Source organism: Cheilinus undulatus, linkage group 5 (assembly GCF_018320785.1).
Source record: "Cheilinus undulatus linkage group 5, ASM1832078v1, whole genome shotgun sequence".
NCBI lineage: Eukaryota > Metazoa > Chordata > Actinopteri > Labriformes > Labridae > Cheilinus > Cheilinus undulatus.
In genome coordinates, this window is record NC_054869.1 from 27,758,838 (window position 1) to 27,777,495 (window position 18,658).

Below are 18,658 nucleotides of genomic sequence, written 5' to 3' on the forward strand. Positions count from 1 at the left end.
GACGCATTAACTTATCAAAACATATAATATTGGACATTTAGAGCAACAATTTACCAATACATTTTAATAAAATAAAAGCCATTCTTGTGAACTTAAACATTATCTTTATCCGTGTAAAACAAGATTTAAAAATAAATTAAATCAAAATAAATCTTTGTTTCTGCGTCGCATACATTTTCGCGCCAATTAGCGAGGCTAATTTTGAAATGTTGAATTGGGTTTAGTCTAAGCAACTCAATTTAGACTACATGTTTGTCCGGTGAATTAAGTGGAATTATAAGAAAATAGTCTGCGTATACTCTATTTCGAATAGCCGACGTCTTCTTCTTACGCCTGTCCAAAGGCTATATTATATAAAGCTGAACCATCAAGGGAAACAGGCAGAAGTTTATGAAATATTCCTCCAAAGCAGCATCCTGTAGTAGGTTCAACCTATATTTTAATCTTTATTTTATGCTGCAAAGTGTTGAAAATCATATTTTCAGCCTGTAACGTTTGTAACAGAGCAACACAGGACGTTGTGGGAATTACAGCATAATTTGTCAAAGCTATGCTAAGTTACTTTTCCTATGAATGTAGGTCAAAGCTTTACTCAGATGCTACGGAGGTAAAGTGACACATTTACGTACCTGTTGCTGGTGCGGCCATCTCGCGCCCTACAGGTGTCTCCTCGCGACGACCAGCACGTGCACGGTGAAATTTAACGCGGCGCGCAGGATGCTCTTCAGGTGGCCTTTGCCGGTAAACACCACCGTGTCTCTGCCCCCGTAGCTGAAGCCGCTGCCCGTCTCCCCGGCCGTCCAGCTCTTCTCCAGCTGGTCTCCAATCCTCCGCAGGCGGGAGGCGAGCAGCTGAGCCACGGAGCACGGCGAGGGTCTGCGGACGCTGTAGGTGGAGTCACCGGGCAGGAGCAACGGCTGGTCTACCGGCAGCCAGCACATCTTCTCTGACAGACCTAACCAGTCTTCTCTCTTTAAGTGTGGAGGATATATGACCCTCCTTCCCTTCTGTCATCAAACCTTAACTGTGCTTGCGCCCCCCTCTCCGTCTACTGTATTATTCATTACAGTGTCACATGGTTTGGGGTTTACATCATCTTCTCCCAAAAGAGAACTACAATAGTTAACTCTTGAATGTCTCCGGTCTGGATTGTTCTTTAGATCTTTTATTGTAAGGGGTTTTCGAACATTTTGTTCCTTTCTCTTATTTTTATCTTTAAGATAAGCATTTAGTTTTGTATTCAAACAATAATACCACGCTACCATAAACAAGATACGACTGCATTTTTGCCAAAACAGCTGCTATTTATAGAAGCAAAGATCATGTATATATTTAGTTGAGAAGGACGCGCCAATAATACAACTGCGGAATTAAAACTCCCGGAACTGTTGAACAGTAAAGCGTTGTCCCTATTCGGACTGTTTATATCAAAGGACACGTTCTTGTGCAACACGGCTTTGTGTTTCTTTACCGATATGGCTTCACTTTACAGCTAAAACAATAAAATATACTGATTTTAACACAGGGAAGTTGCATTTAGTCAACAATGAATAACAGATATGGCCGAGGATGAACTTGACGCGTTCAGGAAGCGTTGGAAACAAGAACTAACATGTAAGAAAGAGGAGCAGCGACATAACTCTTCTTCCTGCGATGCTGCTGGTCAGTCAAGCAAGGGAGAGCAACAAAGATATTTTGAAAACTTAAAACCACTCAGCAAGGCTAGTAGTCCTTTAAAACCTGAAGAGAGTGATTGTACCAAGGAGAGAAGGTGTGTTGATAGAGGAGGACAAACTGCTGCAGAGGAACAGCCTAAATATATGTCCATTGCACATAGTTTACTGGATGGGAGGACCAGTCCGCTGCTGGACAGAATTCAGGAGGAAAGGAGCAGGAGAAAGAGACAGTATCATAGCGTGACTGATGTCTGCAGGTCAGCCCTGCAGCTGCAGCAACCTCAGAGAAAGACCAAGAAAGATGTGGAGCTGGTAGATCAGCTCATCCAGGATCTGGTAAGAGGAGGAGAACAATGGTTGTATATGGATGATGGTTTGTTCGGATAAGCTCACAATATCAAGTCGATATTCTTTCCCCTGCAGAATGAAGTCAATGACATTCCTTTCTTTGATATTGAGCTGCCTTATGAGTTAGCCTTGAAGATTTTCCAGCATCTCAACTGCACTGAACTTGGCAGATGTGCACAGGTAAGCAGTTGATGTGTTGAAACAGTCCTGGGTAAGAGATTTACATGGTCAAATAAGCGACAATGTGAATAACAGAAAATAATGAACCCTGAGCCCAAAGAACAACAATGCAAATACTAAGAATGCAATTAACCCCAAACTAAGGGTTTGTGTTGTCACATCAAAACTGTCTGATGTTTTTGGTGCTCATTGATCCATATTCTCATTTGCAAAATAAGAGATAAACCACATAAATCAGTCTATTAGACTTGGAATACTTGTTTATGTCATGGCAGGGCTTAATCCATCTGTTTTCTTACTAATTAAGTCTACATTTTTGTGACCTTATGACCAATGATATAACTGCAGACATACAGCCAATAAAATCAGCATTATTGTGTGTTTATAGGTGTTGGATTTGGGGTGATGATATGATTTATGTATTCTACAACAAAAAGACATTATATTACACTTAAATAATCTAAATCTTAGCAAGTGCATTTATCCAGCTTTTAGCCAAAATTTCACAACACTTATTATCATATTACAAAACAGGTCCGGATAAACATCTTTTAAAGATTTAAGCTGGAAATAAGGCTGAGATACTTGTAATAAGTAGACGTATCTGTACATCTTATGATACATCCAATGTTAAGACACCTAGGTAGAATTTACTTGGTTTTGCCTCAACAGTCTTGTAACAAATACTGAATGTAAAATCTTACAAATAGAATTTTTTTCTGTAGTTTAATATTTTATGGACTTAAGCAGCAGTTTAGGTAAGGATTCAGATAGTGCTCCATTCACTTAATAGATAAAGAACCCCCATTAAGAATCACATTTTGAAACCAACAGTATCAGACTGCTGAAGTTATGTTTGTCGAATTTAATAGCTCTGGTTTTCTTGTGATTAGGGTTCAGAAAGAGATCTTGGATGAACTGAGCTGGCAGCTATCTGGTGCAGATTTTTTCAGATAGTAGCTGACAAGAAGTAATCCTATGCAGATGAAAAACGTTTTTTTTTTTTTTTTTTTTTTTTTTAAGTCTAGTTTTTGTCTTTGTAGTCCTGTATCACACTGTGTGTACTTTGTCTACTTTCTACTTTTACAGCTCTTGGTTGAAGTCCCCACACTTACAGTTTGCTTACACTTGCAGTATTGCTGAGACAAGCTTTCTGACCTTATTTGACCTAAACGGGTATAGATTAGTAAATTACATTTTGTTGAGCAGGACTGCAGCACATGGTGCATGTGCCCATTTGGCTGTCTGCCGGGCTCGTTAAGCACAAATAAATCAACTGATGCAAGCTGGTAATGTATGCTGACTCAATCGGTGGTAACACTGTCCAATCTCCTCCCAGGTGAGCAGGGCATGGAGAGTTCTTGCAGAGGACGCTGTTCTGTGGTTCAAAATATGCATGAGGGAAGGTTTTCACCAGGACGCCAGCGTGTCCGACTCCCCCTGCTGGAAGAGCACGCTACGAGACTGCAGGAACTCAGCCAAAAATGTGTGTTCCAACTGGAAGGTGAGCTTGACTGGTTTTCTCTTGAAGACTCAGAATCAGATACTTTTATACAGTCGTTATTTCCGCACAGTCTTCCATCCCAGTTGATTAAATTTGCTTATGAACCTCAGAATGAAATCCGCAGGCATTATTTAAACATCTCCTCTTTATAATTCAGAATTTGAATTCAGTATTATGTAATACAGATTATAACTGTATTATTATTTCAAAAAATCGTTTCGTGTTGTAATTTAGAAGAAGAATGGAAACAGCTTTTATTTTACAATCCACCATCTTAAAAAGCCATGTAATATGTTGTTGAATCTATGTGCCTCTTGTAATCCTCTTTGTATTGTTGCTGGAAGTGTGTTTCAAGAAGTATTTTTTTTTTTGTGCAGAACCGAGTGGGATCCATCACCCAGTTGCAGTTCGAGCTGGGGAAAGTGCTGTGTGATGTCAGTTCCTGTGACAACTTTGTTTTGGCAGGGTGAGTTACAAGGACTCATAAAGTCCCATTTGACATTTGATGTGTGTGCGCTCATATAAGCCACTCAGAATATAAATCTTCTGATTTATGACTGGATGCTTGATTGACAATGCTACATTTAACAAGTGAATGTTATTTAAAACTGATAGGTGCAATAGAACAGTGATTGGTAACCAACCATGGTTGTCTTAGGAACAATGTGTTCAAATTTTTTAGCAGCAGCAAAAGCAGCAACTGCAGGTATTTTCAAATAGGAATACAAAGAAGTTGGAGGTGAGAGCACCAGGGGTGAACTTTGTGTTGGAATAGTGTGCTACAGATAGAGATGTCAACAAGGAGTTCCCAATCTTTGCCACTCTAAGGACCAAACATATAACATTAGCCTCCAGCAGGAACCCCCTCTTGAAAGTTTTATATTTTTTATTTGCGTTTAAGACATCATATGACAATACAGTACAAAAGAAAGAGATTAATACACAGAGATAATATGACAACCAATAAATCAAATGGGACAAAATAGAAAAACTGACCAGAGAGAGAGAGGGGAAATAGGTTAACCTAGCTTAATCACATCTAGTTCATAAAATGTACAACAACCTACTGGTGTTATCCATGTAGGTGTTTGGGTACCATATTATCCACATTGCTGATAGCCAGGTACCCCAAGAATTTTGTGCTCATTTAACATTGACAGACGCATGTGTGATGTATACATCATAACTCATGTGCAAATCCGTACACAATCATAAACAGAGAAGACACAAACACATGTAATACTGTGTGTTAGTTAGTTACTCACCTTAGTCATCACTTCTTGACAGAGAATCATTAAAGGTGTTATGCTTTATGTACTGCTCCCATTTTCCCCATCTTTCTTCACACATTTAATGTCTATCTTATATATTCTATTTACAACAGCCTTCCATTTGAATGTATTTTTTCAACCAACTGCTTGTGATTAGTTTTGTTATTGCTGCTCTTAATCCTTAAAACAAGTGAAAACATTTTTTCTTTGATTCTGCTGGTGATTTTCCAAACAGCTGGACTCGCGACTTGTTAAGAGGTATGCCAAAAATACTAGAGAATCCTCCGATTGTTTTCCCCAAATCCACCAAGAATGCCCCATGACCAAAACACATGACTGATTTCCAATTTGCTCACTGCATTATCTTCAACATCCCAAAGTGTTTTTTTTTTTTTTTTTTTTTTTTTTTTTAATTTTTATAAAGCAAGTCAGATGAATGTCTTTCTATATATTGATAATCTCAGATTTTCTTAGACTCTATATATCCTGATTTTATTGTTCTTGTAGGCCATGTTCTGCATATCATGTCATATCATATCATATCATATCATGTGTGCACATTGAGTGTGCACATACATACTCCAGAAAGAAGGTGTTTGGGTTTGTGCGGGTAAATGTTAAAGTGTGTGTTTGGCAGTCTACTTGTTTTGTCTTTTCATTCTTCTTGTGTGAATTGTATTAGTGCCATGAAATTTCTTAAACATAATGTGGTTAAAAATTAAAACAGTTCTCTTATTGTTTTTTTAGAGTATTTGAGATATGGAAATTAAAGTGTGCATAAATTCAAATGAAACTTTGTTTAAAAAATTGACAAGCCATCTGCTGCCATCTAAAGAGCAGCAAGCTGTTATTTAATCGCTCATTATGATCCATCACACTCAAAGTACAATAAATAAAGATTAGAAGTACAAAAGCAGATGTATCAAAATACCCTGCATTTATGAAAAAAACTCTGATCTACTGAAGTCCCAACATTTCTACAGTCAAAGTGACTATTTCCTGTTGAATTTAGTGCAAAATGCGAAATGGTTGAACGATTTTTTTTAGTCATGACAGTAATTCACACTTTACAGGCTAGTTTTTTTTTTTTACATTGATTGAATGACAAAAATAAAGAATGCTGTAAGGGAAGAGCAACCTTTGTGAACATGGTTGCAGTCGTGTCTTCACATGGACTTATTTCAGAAATGTTCACAAGGGCAGAGTTTATACCTCCTGGGAGTCAATACTGATGAACTGTGTTAGTATTGGTTTCAAATTTCCAGCTTATTGACGAGTAACAAGACATAGTTAGATAATGATTCTGTATACTTTTATTAATGGCTTCACTGATGGGGGTCGTTGCTAGAGGAGGAGTACATAAATTGCAGCTTAACTAAACAAATGTTGCTCTGAAATAACTGAGACAGTGATAGATTGTGATGAACCCCAGGAGCCTGTTTGACTGCCCAGGAGGCAGTGTCTCTGGAGGTAGATGTGATCAGTTTCCCTCTGGTCCTGCTGTGTCTCACTGGAGAAGAGACAGCGTGTTTTCATCTTGTCGTGTTAGTAATTGTAGGAGTAGCCAAGCTTAAACTGTCCAGACATGAAAAAACACCCTTCAATGCAAACATGCTCTTAAATTCTTCTAGATGTACTAATTAACAATTTAACAGCATCAATATTTTTCCCATTATTGGTTCTTAAAGGGTCATTAAGGGAAGAAAGAGTCCTTTAATTTCATTAATAAGAGAAGAATCAATAGTCATAAGGGGAAGAAGATTAGAAAACCTTGTTATTAAAGTAATGGAATGAGACTTGGCCTTTCAGAGACAACGGGAGACATTGCCTCATTAACCCACCATCTCTAGTCAAACAGGGGTGTAAAAGGCCAAATCTGTCAGGACTCACACGCTGATTGTAGTTCGAAAGTTTGCATGTAAAAGTTTTCACAGATTTATTTGGACAACATTCAGCAGCATCATCCTGTTGAGGTGATGTACCAATTAATCAAAAGTGTGTTTTCCTATCATTGATTTCCTGCCAAACACTGCGCTGTGACACACACACACATGTACACCCTCTGTCACACTCACTGTCGCTGTGTCACTCTGGCTACGAGGTGGGGATTTGCTCATACATGATGATCTGTGGAGGTGGGAACGCTGGCACTTTGTCGTCTCCAGCAGTGAGAGCACGTTGAGTGAGCAAAGTGAACAGGGAGTAGAAACCGGGGATAGCTTTACTGGTACATCAGGCTGGGAGCGAAAGGGTTAAAAACATAGATGAGTTGAGATTATAAAGAAGAAAAATATGCAGTCTCTCTGAATTTTTGGCGGACAAGATATGAAATTTGATTCGCTATGAGCCTTTACATTTCATCACAATTTATGTGAAGAGAAGTTTACAGACCTCTCTTGACCTTTATGCTGAATGATATGAGCAACTGATTGGATTTTAGAGGCAGACGGAAGTCATTAGAGCTCAGAAAATGCAACAGTAAAAAATTAAATTTTTTGAGGAGCAAACGTCAGAGGCTGGTTAGAGAATCACAGTGATTTTAATCTTTGTTTGTAATGTAGCGCCAGTTAAGCTGTATCACTTCTCCCACTTCTCCTCAAAAGATCTCCTGTCTCCCTCCACTAACTCATCAATGTGGGCTTCAAATGGCCCATATATATATTTGAAAAATTATATTTGTCTGTAAGACAGTGAGATAAATCTTTCACTTAGTTATATGTTTAAAAATACCTTTTTTAGTTGGCTGCAGTTTATTTCTCAGTTTATTAATCAATGATTCTGCCTGTAAATGCCAGAAAATATCAAACCAGTGCTTTCAAGTTTTCCAGACCCAGTGTTTTCCACACATAGACAGTACTAGAAGTGGCAGCTCAGGTTTATTCAAGACTGCCAGACCAGAGGATGTCAGACTGCATTTGGATTTAAAATCTACAAAGACGGAGGCAAACTGGACAAAAGAGGCTATATTCAGGATGGGCTGAATGGAGGTAAAATAGTGATGTAAATACTTCTAGTTTAGGGTCAGTTTTTAATGCAAACCCTGAGATTTTTAATAATGTGCCAAGTTGGAACATTCTTTGTACTATTTTCAACTAAATTTCTCTTTGAATCTCTTAAATGTTGAAGCAGTTTAGGTTTTTTTTACTAAAATATCCCAACATGAATCGATATTGAATTGAATTGAATTGAATCAAGACCTGAATTGAATCAGGGCCTTGAGAAAGAATCAGAATTTAATCAATTCAGGCAATCAGTGGCAATAGCCAGCACTAATTTATATGTAGCTGGTGTAGTTAAGCAGCCCATTTGATACATTTTACCTAGCCAAAAAGGTTGTGTTGAATGGCGCTATTCTTTATCGTGATTTATCGTTATCACAATAAATACAGCAAAATATCATAATACATTTTTTAGTCCATATTGCCCATCCCTTCTGCCCAGGTGTAATTGCTGAACTTTACTTTTCCATACATTAACACCACCACATGTGTGTAGTACCGAGGGAGAGAGAGAAGGAGAGAAGACTGCTGATACATTAATCCAATAAATTCACAGATTGAGTTGTGCTCACTCTTGTTAAAACTGAAGATTCTCATAGCATTGTTTTGATAATTGTCTGCAGCTGCTGATGCTGTCCCTTGCAATTGATGGCTACAATACACGTAATCATAATCAAGCCTCCACACACTTGTTTCACCTGATGTTTCATCCGATTGATTGTTTCATCCTGTGAAATGTGTCGAAATGCTGGTCACGCAGGACTTCCCACAAGCAACAACTTTCAGGAAAGCAGCTGACAATTGAAATAATAGAACTGCTTTACTAACAAGCTGTGATTCTTTTTTTGTACATTTAAGGCTCATTTCAACTGCTGGTAAACTATTTTTAGATCAAAAATGGGCCTTCGTGGCATAAACAAAGAATTGATCTAATTTTGCAGAGAAATCACTCATTAAGTCCCTGCAAAGGGATTAAAAAGTGTATTGCAGGTCATTGTGTTTAATTTCAATAATAAAAGATTTTAAATTAAGCTTCAAAATCATGACAAATGAAAATAAAATCTGCTTAAGGATGGTGTGGGTACGTTGGTTGAATGAACTGAAGCTACACCCACTTATGAGAAATACGATCCTCTCACCTGGATGATGGAATCATCTGGCTTTTATGCTGCTATGTTACAACTTTCCACCAGAGTAACAATCATATTTGTCACAACAATTTAGAGAGAAAAAGCCTTTGTTGTTAAGTTGCTGCTGAACACACTCCATTTCTTAATGTTGCTCTTCAAAATAAAAGTCCTCAATGATGATTAGCATTGGAGACTTTTACTGTGACAGACTTGGAGGGAACAGATCATGTCTATCATCGGTTACTTTACTGATATTTAGCATGATGATGCTAACAGACAGGAGGGATTAAACTGTTGCTGCTTTGAGAGAGACAAAGCTACATCCCACTTCTTTTAATCATCCAGGACTAAAGACAAGTGAAAAATGGATTAAAACACATCATCAGCAGGTCACATGTTTGTTCCTGCTTCACCTTGTTCAAGTGAAAAATAGAAGAGCACTCTAATTAGCCTGCCCCCTGACCTAACGGTGAACTATGGCCAGATAATCTCACAGCCAAAGCAGAGACAGAAGTTGGTTTTCTGTCACAAATCTCTCTGTTATGTTGCTTTTAATGACCTGCAGACCACTGTGGCTGATGAATTTGGCAAAGTTACCTCACAATGAAAAAACACAGGCATGTAGCTAGCTGTAAATTCTCAGTGAAGACAGTGACATTGGCTAGTAACAAACTACCCTGGGATTTTATACCAGTGCAGCATTGGGGGCGTGGGGTAGTTCCTATATGTAAAATAATGGGGTGCTATATTTACCCTGCCCAAATTAAACCTAGCTAAGAAAGAGGTGGAAAACGTTCTAACGTTACAAATCCAAAATTCAGTCACACAGATATCTCAGCGATTTCACATGTGTGAAATCACATATCTAATGTGTTAAGACATTTTGGATTTCACTTTCGAGGGACTTAAACATTTAATTTTTAGCTTTGCTGTAAATTCTTTTTATATGGGTTTTAAATTCTCAATTTCTCTTAAAGTCTTTTTATATCTTAATGTTTAAAGCTGTGAACATGATCCTGTCATAAAACTTTTTTTTTTGTTTAACAGTAAAACACTCATTTTAAAGTAACCGTTTGAGAAAATAACATCAAATTTTGCACCAATATAAGCTTCATGTATAAAGTAGCTGGCTATTTTGTTAATAAGTTATAACTCTGTGTTGCCCTTTTACATAATTTAATTTCCACCACCACAAATTGTTGCCAAAATATTCACCAGATAGGAGGGAATTAAGTATCAGATGCTCAAAATTTCTTGGAAAAGGACCTTCTTAAGATTTTGGAACCTCTACCTGGATACCTTTTCCCACAGGCTGACTACCTCATCTGTCTGTAGAAAGTCCTGGTGATGTTATTTGAGCATCCTGCATGCACTGCTAATATATGTTGTAAAACGAGCAGAAACACGTACAAAACAAAGCAACCCTGTTCTTTCTCATTTATAACTGCAGCTCTTTGAATTTATAGGTTTTGTTTAGATAAGCAAGTAACATCTGTTAGTGTAAACTTGATTTGAATTAATGAATGTTTATACAATTTCTCAAATTCTTTGTGAAATTCTGACAAATGTTTAACTCCGGTTCTATTTCTAAGTGAGCTATGCAAATGATTTGTAATGAACTGAATTGAAAGCTTTTATGTAAAGGTGAAACATTACAGAAAAAGTGAGATTGTAGTAAAAAGACCTGAATAAAGACATACATTAAAAGTCTTTTTTTAATGAAATGTGAGTTATCTAAAATTACTGTACAAGTGACTGTTGAGGGCAGAATAACCTTCACATCCTGCTGTTGTGACGAGCATTATGAGGTGAAATGTGCCGCCTTGTTCCACCCAAACAACACCCCTGTAATCCTGGAAAGATCATGTAACAAAGACTTTGGAAAACAAAATGACAACAAGCTGGGAAAGTGTGAGAGGGGACATGATTCAGTGGTGAGAAGGTGACGTCAGGTATTCTCGAAAAGACAAAGTTCACTGAGTGCAGCAGAAAACAGGACAATTTTCAGCCTTCATATTCATTTTCCTTTTTCATTCAGCCTTAAATATTCAAATCATACCTACTCAGGGATTTTCTGTGCTTATTTGTATGTCAGGTACACGTCTGGTGATGTGAGACTGTGGGATACTCTGCACTGGGACTCAACAGCCTCTTACCTGAAGACCAACAGTCTGTCAGCAAACTCTGAACCCAGACCTTATGTTAGTCATGTCCAGGTGAACAGCACAGTTGCTGCTGCTGCATACGAAGATGGTGAGAGATTTTTGTGACATCCTTTTGAATTATTTTACATTTAAATGATTGATTAAAATCTGTATCTTATTAACGTGCTAACACACTGTGTTTTATTTGCAGGCTGTGTGGACCTGTGGAGCATAGAGACAGGGGGAGAGCCCCTCCACCACTACCAGACCCCGGGGAGGATCCAGGCCCTGGCTGTGAGCTGTGACAGCCCTGTCATGTGCTCGGCAGCGGGGCCTGACATTCGTCTGGATGCTGCAGATGATCACGGCTACTGGAGGACTCTCTGCCAAACACAGCTATCAAAGGCTGTAAGTAAGGCTATTTGATTCCTCGTATTTGTGACATGCTCCATAATGATGGGTTATTGTGTTGATTTAATGATTTTACATCACACATTGACTTTTGTGTGTGTTAGATAGATGTGATTGCTGACCTTATAAATCAACAAACTGTTGGTTCATTTTGAAGGATTAGGAAAATAATCTTAGATTACAGCTGTCTTGAGGCCTCATGGGGAATTGGAAGTTATTAAAAGAAATTTTTAAAGAACTGAAAATGGACTTTGTAAGAATTGTTTTCTATAAAGATGTATTTTTCAGGCGTTAATGCATTTATTCAGGTAGGATAGTGGATAGAGTTGGAAACTGAGGAAAGATAGTGTGGGGAATGACATGCAGGAAAGGAGACACAGGCCTGCTTTGAGGATAGCAACCCCAGTACAAGGGGCATGCAAACATGACAGCAAGCACCCCCACAAAACATATTTTAAATCATCATTTAAATTTTAAATGTCTTTTATTTTAAATTCTACTTAAGCTTTTTATGCCTGCTACAGTTAAAATAAGTTGTATCCTTGGGGAAGGCACTGTAGACTTAACTCTCTGTTTTGGCTGTATTACAGGTGGAAAACCTGGTTCTGGTGCCAGGCAGTAGGCAGCCGTCTCCGCTGGCAACCCTCTCAGCAGGAGAGGACGTGTACCTGCTGGACCCCCGTCAGGAGGAACCACAGATGCTCCACTCAGTCTATGGTCACCCTGTTACCTGCCTGGACGCCTCAGCCTCCCTTGTTGCATTTGGAGTGAAGCGCACAGGATGGGCAATGCATGATGGAGGAAACAAGGCAAGTTCAGTCGGTCTTACAGTTTTTATTAGCAAACACATTGTCAATATAGACTGTGAGTATGTAAATGACCCCACTCTGTAGTACAAAGTTTCTGTTGGAATGAGGCCTAACAGAGTCTTAAGAAGTTGTATCATCCATGAAAACATGCTGTTAGAATAATCTCTGGGTATGGCATGCTTACATTTCTGGGAGAAGTTTTACATTTATATTATCAACAGTCTTGAAACACTATCTAAAGGGACAATATGTCAAATTTCTGTTCTGAAATGTTAAAAATAATTGGAAAATAACTAATACTGTGCTATATACAGTTCAGTCAGGACCACTTTGCAAAGAAACACACATTATTTGCATATATAAATACTTCTTTATTAGCAGTTATTAAATAGCACTTGTTGCCAATAAGAAAAGCATAAGGCAAAAAGAGAAGCAGCAAAATCCAGAGCAGAGCTGAAAGACAATGATGAAGTCAGAATGAAGGAGGAGCTGGGGTGGAGGAGGGTTGGAAGAGCAGCTTGCAAAGAGAGCAGCAGAACATAGCCAGACTAGAGCAGTTTAAATATGGCAGCATGGGAGCATTTAGCCAATAGCAAGCAATCAGCTGGCTGTCAGTTGATAAGGGCTATATGCTCAGTTTTATTTTCAGTTGATTATCACAGTACCCAAAATATTTCCAGCATTTTTTGAAGGTGAGAAATCTTTCATTTTTTTGGTTGTAACTTGCTGTGCATGATATGTGTATTATTGCTGTGGAAACACTGGATGTTATGGTTAAGACTACTACATAAGGAAGCATGAACTGCTACTCGGTGCTGTTATTCTGTTGTTGTTGTCCAGATTTTTTATTGCATCAAAACAGTGATATTTTAAGCATATTGCTCTTCATCAGGGTCTGATAAAAAGCAACATACGCAAAATTTCATTGACATGCTATTTGTTAGTTTTGCTTTGTTTTCTTCATGTTATTCTTTTCAGCTGAACACCTGTCCAGCTTGGTTTGTATGTGCATGTTCAGGCCTTCTCTTATTACAGTGATATACAAAATCACCTGTATAGGAATCAGATCTAGATCTTATTGCCAGTCATTGCCTTAACAGGCAGAAATAGTTGAGAAAACGTGTTCAAACAAAAGTGAGATGTTTATTGAGAAAACTGCAATTGTTAAATTAATTGATGCTTTGCTTTAATATTGGCCTAATATGTTAATGTCACATGTCTACATCAGCTCAAGTCTACATCTTTGTAAAACAGAAAAAAGGATGAGTGGTGCTGCTTTAAGGCTTATTGAATTAATGAAATGATTTTACCACCACATCACAACAAAATAATAATGTAGTGTTTACATGTTAATGGCACTGATGGAGCTGTATCAAGGCCTCTTTTGTGTCTTTATTTTAGATGTAATTGAAAAAGTCACCCCAACTTCACTAATTAAAACAAAAAGGCTTCCAACAGAGGAAACAAGGTCACATGTGCTTTCAAAGGGTGCTCAATGAATAAAAAGGAAACTGGAAAAAGGTAGATAATTTGTTTTGGTCCAAAAACATGATGATGATGAACACAGGAGAGGACAGACGGTTTAGCTTTGACACCATCACTTCCTGCCAATTTTAATGAGCCCAGCTATTAACCAGAAAATACTACCTTCTCAATGAAGTAAATATATTTACATTAGGTCAGATCTGCATTTAATCAGATCTGTTTTAAATGCAAATATCAAAGATCATTTTCCAAACATGTCTCATCTGTGTCATTCAGTGTAAAGTCTCTGGATGGTGTGATCACTTTTCCTTCTGTCCCTTTAGACCACTCAACTCCCCTCAGAAATGAACATGATGTACCTTTAGGGTTTTTCTTTATAGTAGCTCTCTTAAATAGCCACAAGCCCTCATCAGACCATGCTCCTAATTGCTTCAGCCTTTAAGGGCACTTTGATAAACCACTGTTCCCTGAGCTGCTTTGTTTGTTTCTAATAATACGATGTTTTAATGACCCTGTGCTCCTCAGTGACTCTGAAGCCTTTACATAAAAAGTACAAAGAGCCAGGAGACAAACTATTCTGCTGGGATCAGGAGGCAGATATGCTCTTAAGTTCACTTCAGCAAGATGTTTTTGCCAGTGTTTGTGGATAAATTAGATTATAATTAAATCAAAAAACTCTGAGGTTGGTTGTCATAGAGACTGGACATCTGCTAGCTTTGAAACAGCGAGTACCACCCAAGCATATTGTGTGTGTTTGCAGCATTCTGGTTGTGATTGACAGTTTTTTGGCAAAGTTTCTTCACTGACATCATCCCCTGTTGTAAAGAAGAACTGATTCAGCGATGGCACTAAAGCACCACATAGTGGACCAGATGGAGAGCAGCAATGAGGGATAAAATATGATTACAATGAAAGATGGATAGCAGAATAGACTGATTGAAGAATTGATTGATCTGTAGTAAAGGTTTAGACTGGTGCTGAAAAGTTACAGATTGAAGACGATTAATAATAATGGTTAGGTAGGCCTGCGTGATCCGAGAAAAATAAACAGTGTGCAATAACATTCTTCCATATTGCAATAGTGATATTTGGTACCATCAATAAAAAAATAATTAAGAGTCAATAGAACCTAAAACTCCAAAGTTTTTATGTACATCTGATGTTGCCAAATAAAATACAAAGAGGTAAAGCATAGCCTACTACATAAAATATTTATTTTTGTTCATTGCTTTATATTCAGACAGTTGGGATTAATCACGCAGCCCTAACATCTTTGATATACAGTTATGGATCACTTCATTAAGTACACCTGCCCAACTGGTCATGAACGCAAATATCTTATCAGCCAATCACATGGCAGCAACCTATGCATTTAGACATACTGACATGGCCAAATGACCTACTGAAGTTTAAACCTGACCTGACATGGTTGGTGGTGGTCTGGTAGGCTTTCATGTTGTTTAGGCCAAATTCTGACCCATCCATCCATCCATCCATCCATCCATACATCCATACATCCATTCATCTTCATCTGCGTATCCGAGGTTGGGTCGCAGGGGCAGCAGCCTAAGCAGGGAAGCCCAGACCTCCCTCTCCCCAGCCACTTCGTCCAGCTCTTCCCGGGGGATCCCAAGGCATTCCCAGGCCAGCCGAGCGACATAGTCTGTCCAGCGTGTCCTGGGTCTTCCCCCTCACCAGGGAGGTGTCCACCAGGCATCCGGACCAGATGCCCAAGCCACCTAATCTGGCTCCTCTCGACGTGGAGGAGCAGTGGCTCTACTCCGAGTCTCTCCCGGATGGCTGAGCTTCTCACCCTATCTCTAAGGGAGAGCCCAGACACCCTGCGAAGGAAACTCATTTCAGCTGCCTGTGTCCGGGGTTTTAGGGATCCTCTCCCAGGACATTTTTGTTGCCAACACTTTATTTCTTCTATTGTAGTTTATTTTTATTTTCCAGTTTGTCATTAAAGTAAAGGGACACTTAATCATTTTAACATTCTCTACTTTATGACATGAATGTAGTATTTCACATTCTAGCAAGAATAAAGCTCCATCATTCACACAGCGGTTTGATGTTGCTGAAAGGTGAACCTTTAGATTACAGGAACATGGTCTATTTTTCAATGGGTGTTCACTTTTAATTTTTGAACATTTTTGTTTGAGAGTTCATTCACCATAAAAATTTGACCTTTTAAGACCATTCACTGACATGGAGAACACAGTTTAAGGGATAACGCTGCATCTATGACCTGTTGAATCCTGACTATTTGATGATGAACTTTAACCTATTTTGTCTCTCTCTCTTAGTCACTGTCTGTGGCAATAAGATGTTTCTATTTAATTGGTGTCAATTTATTATTAATTTAAGTCTTATTAAATCATTCAGGATGCTAAAACATTTTGAAAAATACGCTGGAATCAAGAAGTTAGTGCGCTGACTTTATGGTAATTTATAATTAAATGTATAACGTGCGCATGCAGAAGAGAGAGAGAGAGGGAGGGAGAGAAAGAGGGAAGGCACCAAAACAGGACTTGAATCGTGATGCCTGACTGTCTTCTATGAAACCATTGGATCAATCAGAGAAGTTTATGAAATTCCCTGAAGTCTGCAGACACAAACTGAGAGATCTGCGTAGGTTTACCGGTGCAGGCATTGTGCCATATCTGCCATGAAGCCACGGCCAGTGGATGCGTAAAAACACAGGATGCGTGCTTGTCAACATCAATGCATCAACTTCTCTTCCCTCAAGATTTTCACACCTCACATCGTACATGTTACGTTATAGTAACAGCTAAAACAAGTGCATTGTGCCGCACAAATGGCTGTCCTAGTGAAACACATCGCGCTGTGCAACTCACAGCGCGATGTCCAGGCTTGCAGCATGGGCATATTTGAATACATGACTGATTTAAGCGAAGCCTCAAGGCAGATAATTTGCCTCGAGAATTTTTTTTAATCAAATCACTGGGATAATTTGAGGAATCGTTTCAGCCCTGTAGATGATATCGATCATTTGAGTATGAACCTTATAAAGTGCTAAAAGTCACGTATCTGAATTTTGTGTTTGGACTGTGGAAGTTCATGAGCAGCATTGCAGTGGAAGGATGTAAGATATGCAAACTCAGAGGCTAGAGAACTGCTGTAGCTGAGCTTACTCTGGAGGCTCTTTGGGGCTTAAACCGTCCATCCATCCATTTTCTATACCGCTTATCCCGTTGGGGGTCATGGGGGTGCTGGAGCCTATCCCAGCTGTTGGGCTTAAACCAAACAAAATACCAAACAATTAAAATGAATCTACTTGCAAAGCATGAGAAGCATGAGCTTAAAAAACATAACAGACTCCAAGTCTAACTTAAATCATCATTTATAACAAGAGAAGTATTATTTCCTAAGTAAAAGATAAAAAGATACAGCTCCTCTCCTTGTAAACTTTGCAATTTTTAATTTTATTTATTTCGTTTTCATTACTTAAGCACAGAGAGTCTTAAACACTTTCCTGTAATTCAAAGATGACTTCAAATTCATTATTAGCAAAACACTCATACTTATTAGAATTTTTCACAAATTTAATTAACCTTCTGTCTCTCTTCTAACTGCAGCTTCAGGAAAACAAAGCATAATTTGGCTGCAACACTTTTTTTTTTTATCCCAGACTTTATTCAGAAAACATATGCTTCGTTAAAAACTGTCAAAATTCATGGAGGTGGCATCCAAGAAAGGCATCTCACACCTTTCTGCTTCACAGAAGAGTGAAACGTTTTCATTTACAGCATTTTGACTTGCATGAACTCAGCCACATTGTCATCTTTTGTGGGTACATCCAGAAAATCCAGTGATTACTGAGTTTGCTGCAGTTTTGTTTCAAACTCTGAAAGTTTAAAGAACAAATGTAGCTTTGTTTCCATTGTACAATCATTCTTTATTGTATTTTGGCATTTATTATCCCTCAGCTGGTGAATTTGTATGTGTCTTTGTTGGTGTTATTGTTGTGTGTGGTCAGAGCTGGTCTCCAGATCCTTATTACTACGTGCCACCTTCTTGCCAGTGGACTGTGGGGCACCCAGGCAGACACCCAGCTCATGGCTGGGCATTCAATACAAGCTGGCATCTCCACTGGCAAACTATCAGTCCACTGTGGTCCATCTAGCATGAAGTACAGAGCACGAGTGAAATCCTGTCAGCCTCTTACTGCATAAAAGTTAAGAGGGCTAATGGATGCATGGAGGCTAAATGGAAATTAAATGTTTATTCTTTTTATATATGTTAAATTGACAGATGTATAAAGGACAAACAAAGGATAGAGAAAAGGTTTGCATCAGATCAGTACATAAGGGTTATACACGCTGGAAATCATGTGCGTTTCTTGAGAGGATGATCCTAACTTAAATAGTTTTCTTTAAGATAAAAGAAAATCAAACTTAAAACAAGTCTCCACTACATGTAAGTGAAGACATTCTAGCTTGTGAACATAGACTCAAATCCTGCAGGTGGCTGCTGGGATAGAATGGGGAGATATTGATAGTATTCCAAAGATAACTTTTTGGACTTTTTTGCCTTTATTGGATATGACAGGAAACGTAGAGGGAAATTGGGAGGAGGGGGGCATGCACCTGTTAGCATCATGCCTTGTATCTTCTATCACAACAGTTTAGGAGCACAGTGAAATACCATCATGTCTGATATCAGCATGTAAGCCCGAAG

At 38.5% G+C, this 18,658-nt stretch overlaps 1 protein-coding gene across 1 annotated transcript in view; it reads left to right on the forward strand.

Moving 5' to 3' along the window:
- Positions 1-1,443: 1,443 nt before the first annotated feature.
- fbxw8 (F-box and WD repeat domain containing 8) overlaps positions 1,444-18,658 on the forward strand; it is a 29,900-nt gene continuing 12,685 nt past the window's right edge. The window contains exons 1-7 of the mRNA XM_041786876.1: positions 1,444-2,012; positions 2,100-2,204; positions 3,544-3,708; positions 4,086-4,174; positions 11,204-11,361; positions 11,464-11,660; positions 12,254-12,472. Of these exons, the coding sequence (XP_041642810.1) occupies positions 1,560-2,012; positions 2,100-2,204; positions 3,544-3,708; positions 4,086-4,174; positions 11,204-11,361; positions 11,464-11,660; positions 12,254-12,472 (1,386 nt within the window). The 5' untranslated portion in view covers positions 1,444-1,559. The remainder of the gene's footprint in view (positions 2,013-2,099; positions 2,205-3,543; positions 3,709-4,085; positions 4,175-11,203; positions 11,362-11,463; positions 11,661-12,253; positions 12,473-18,658) is intronic.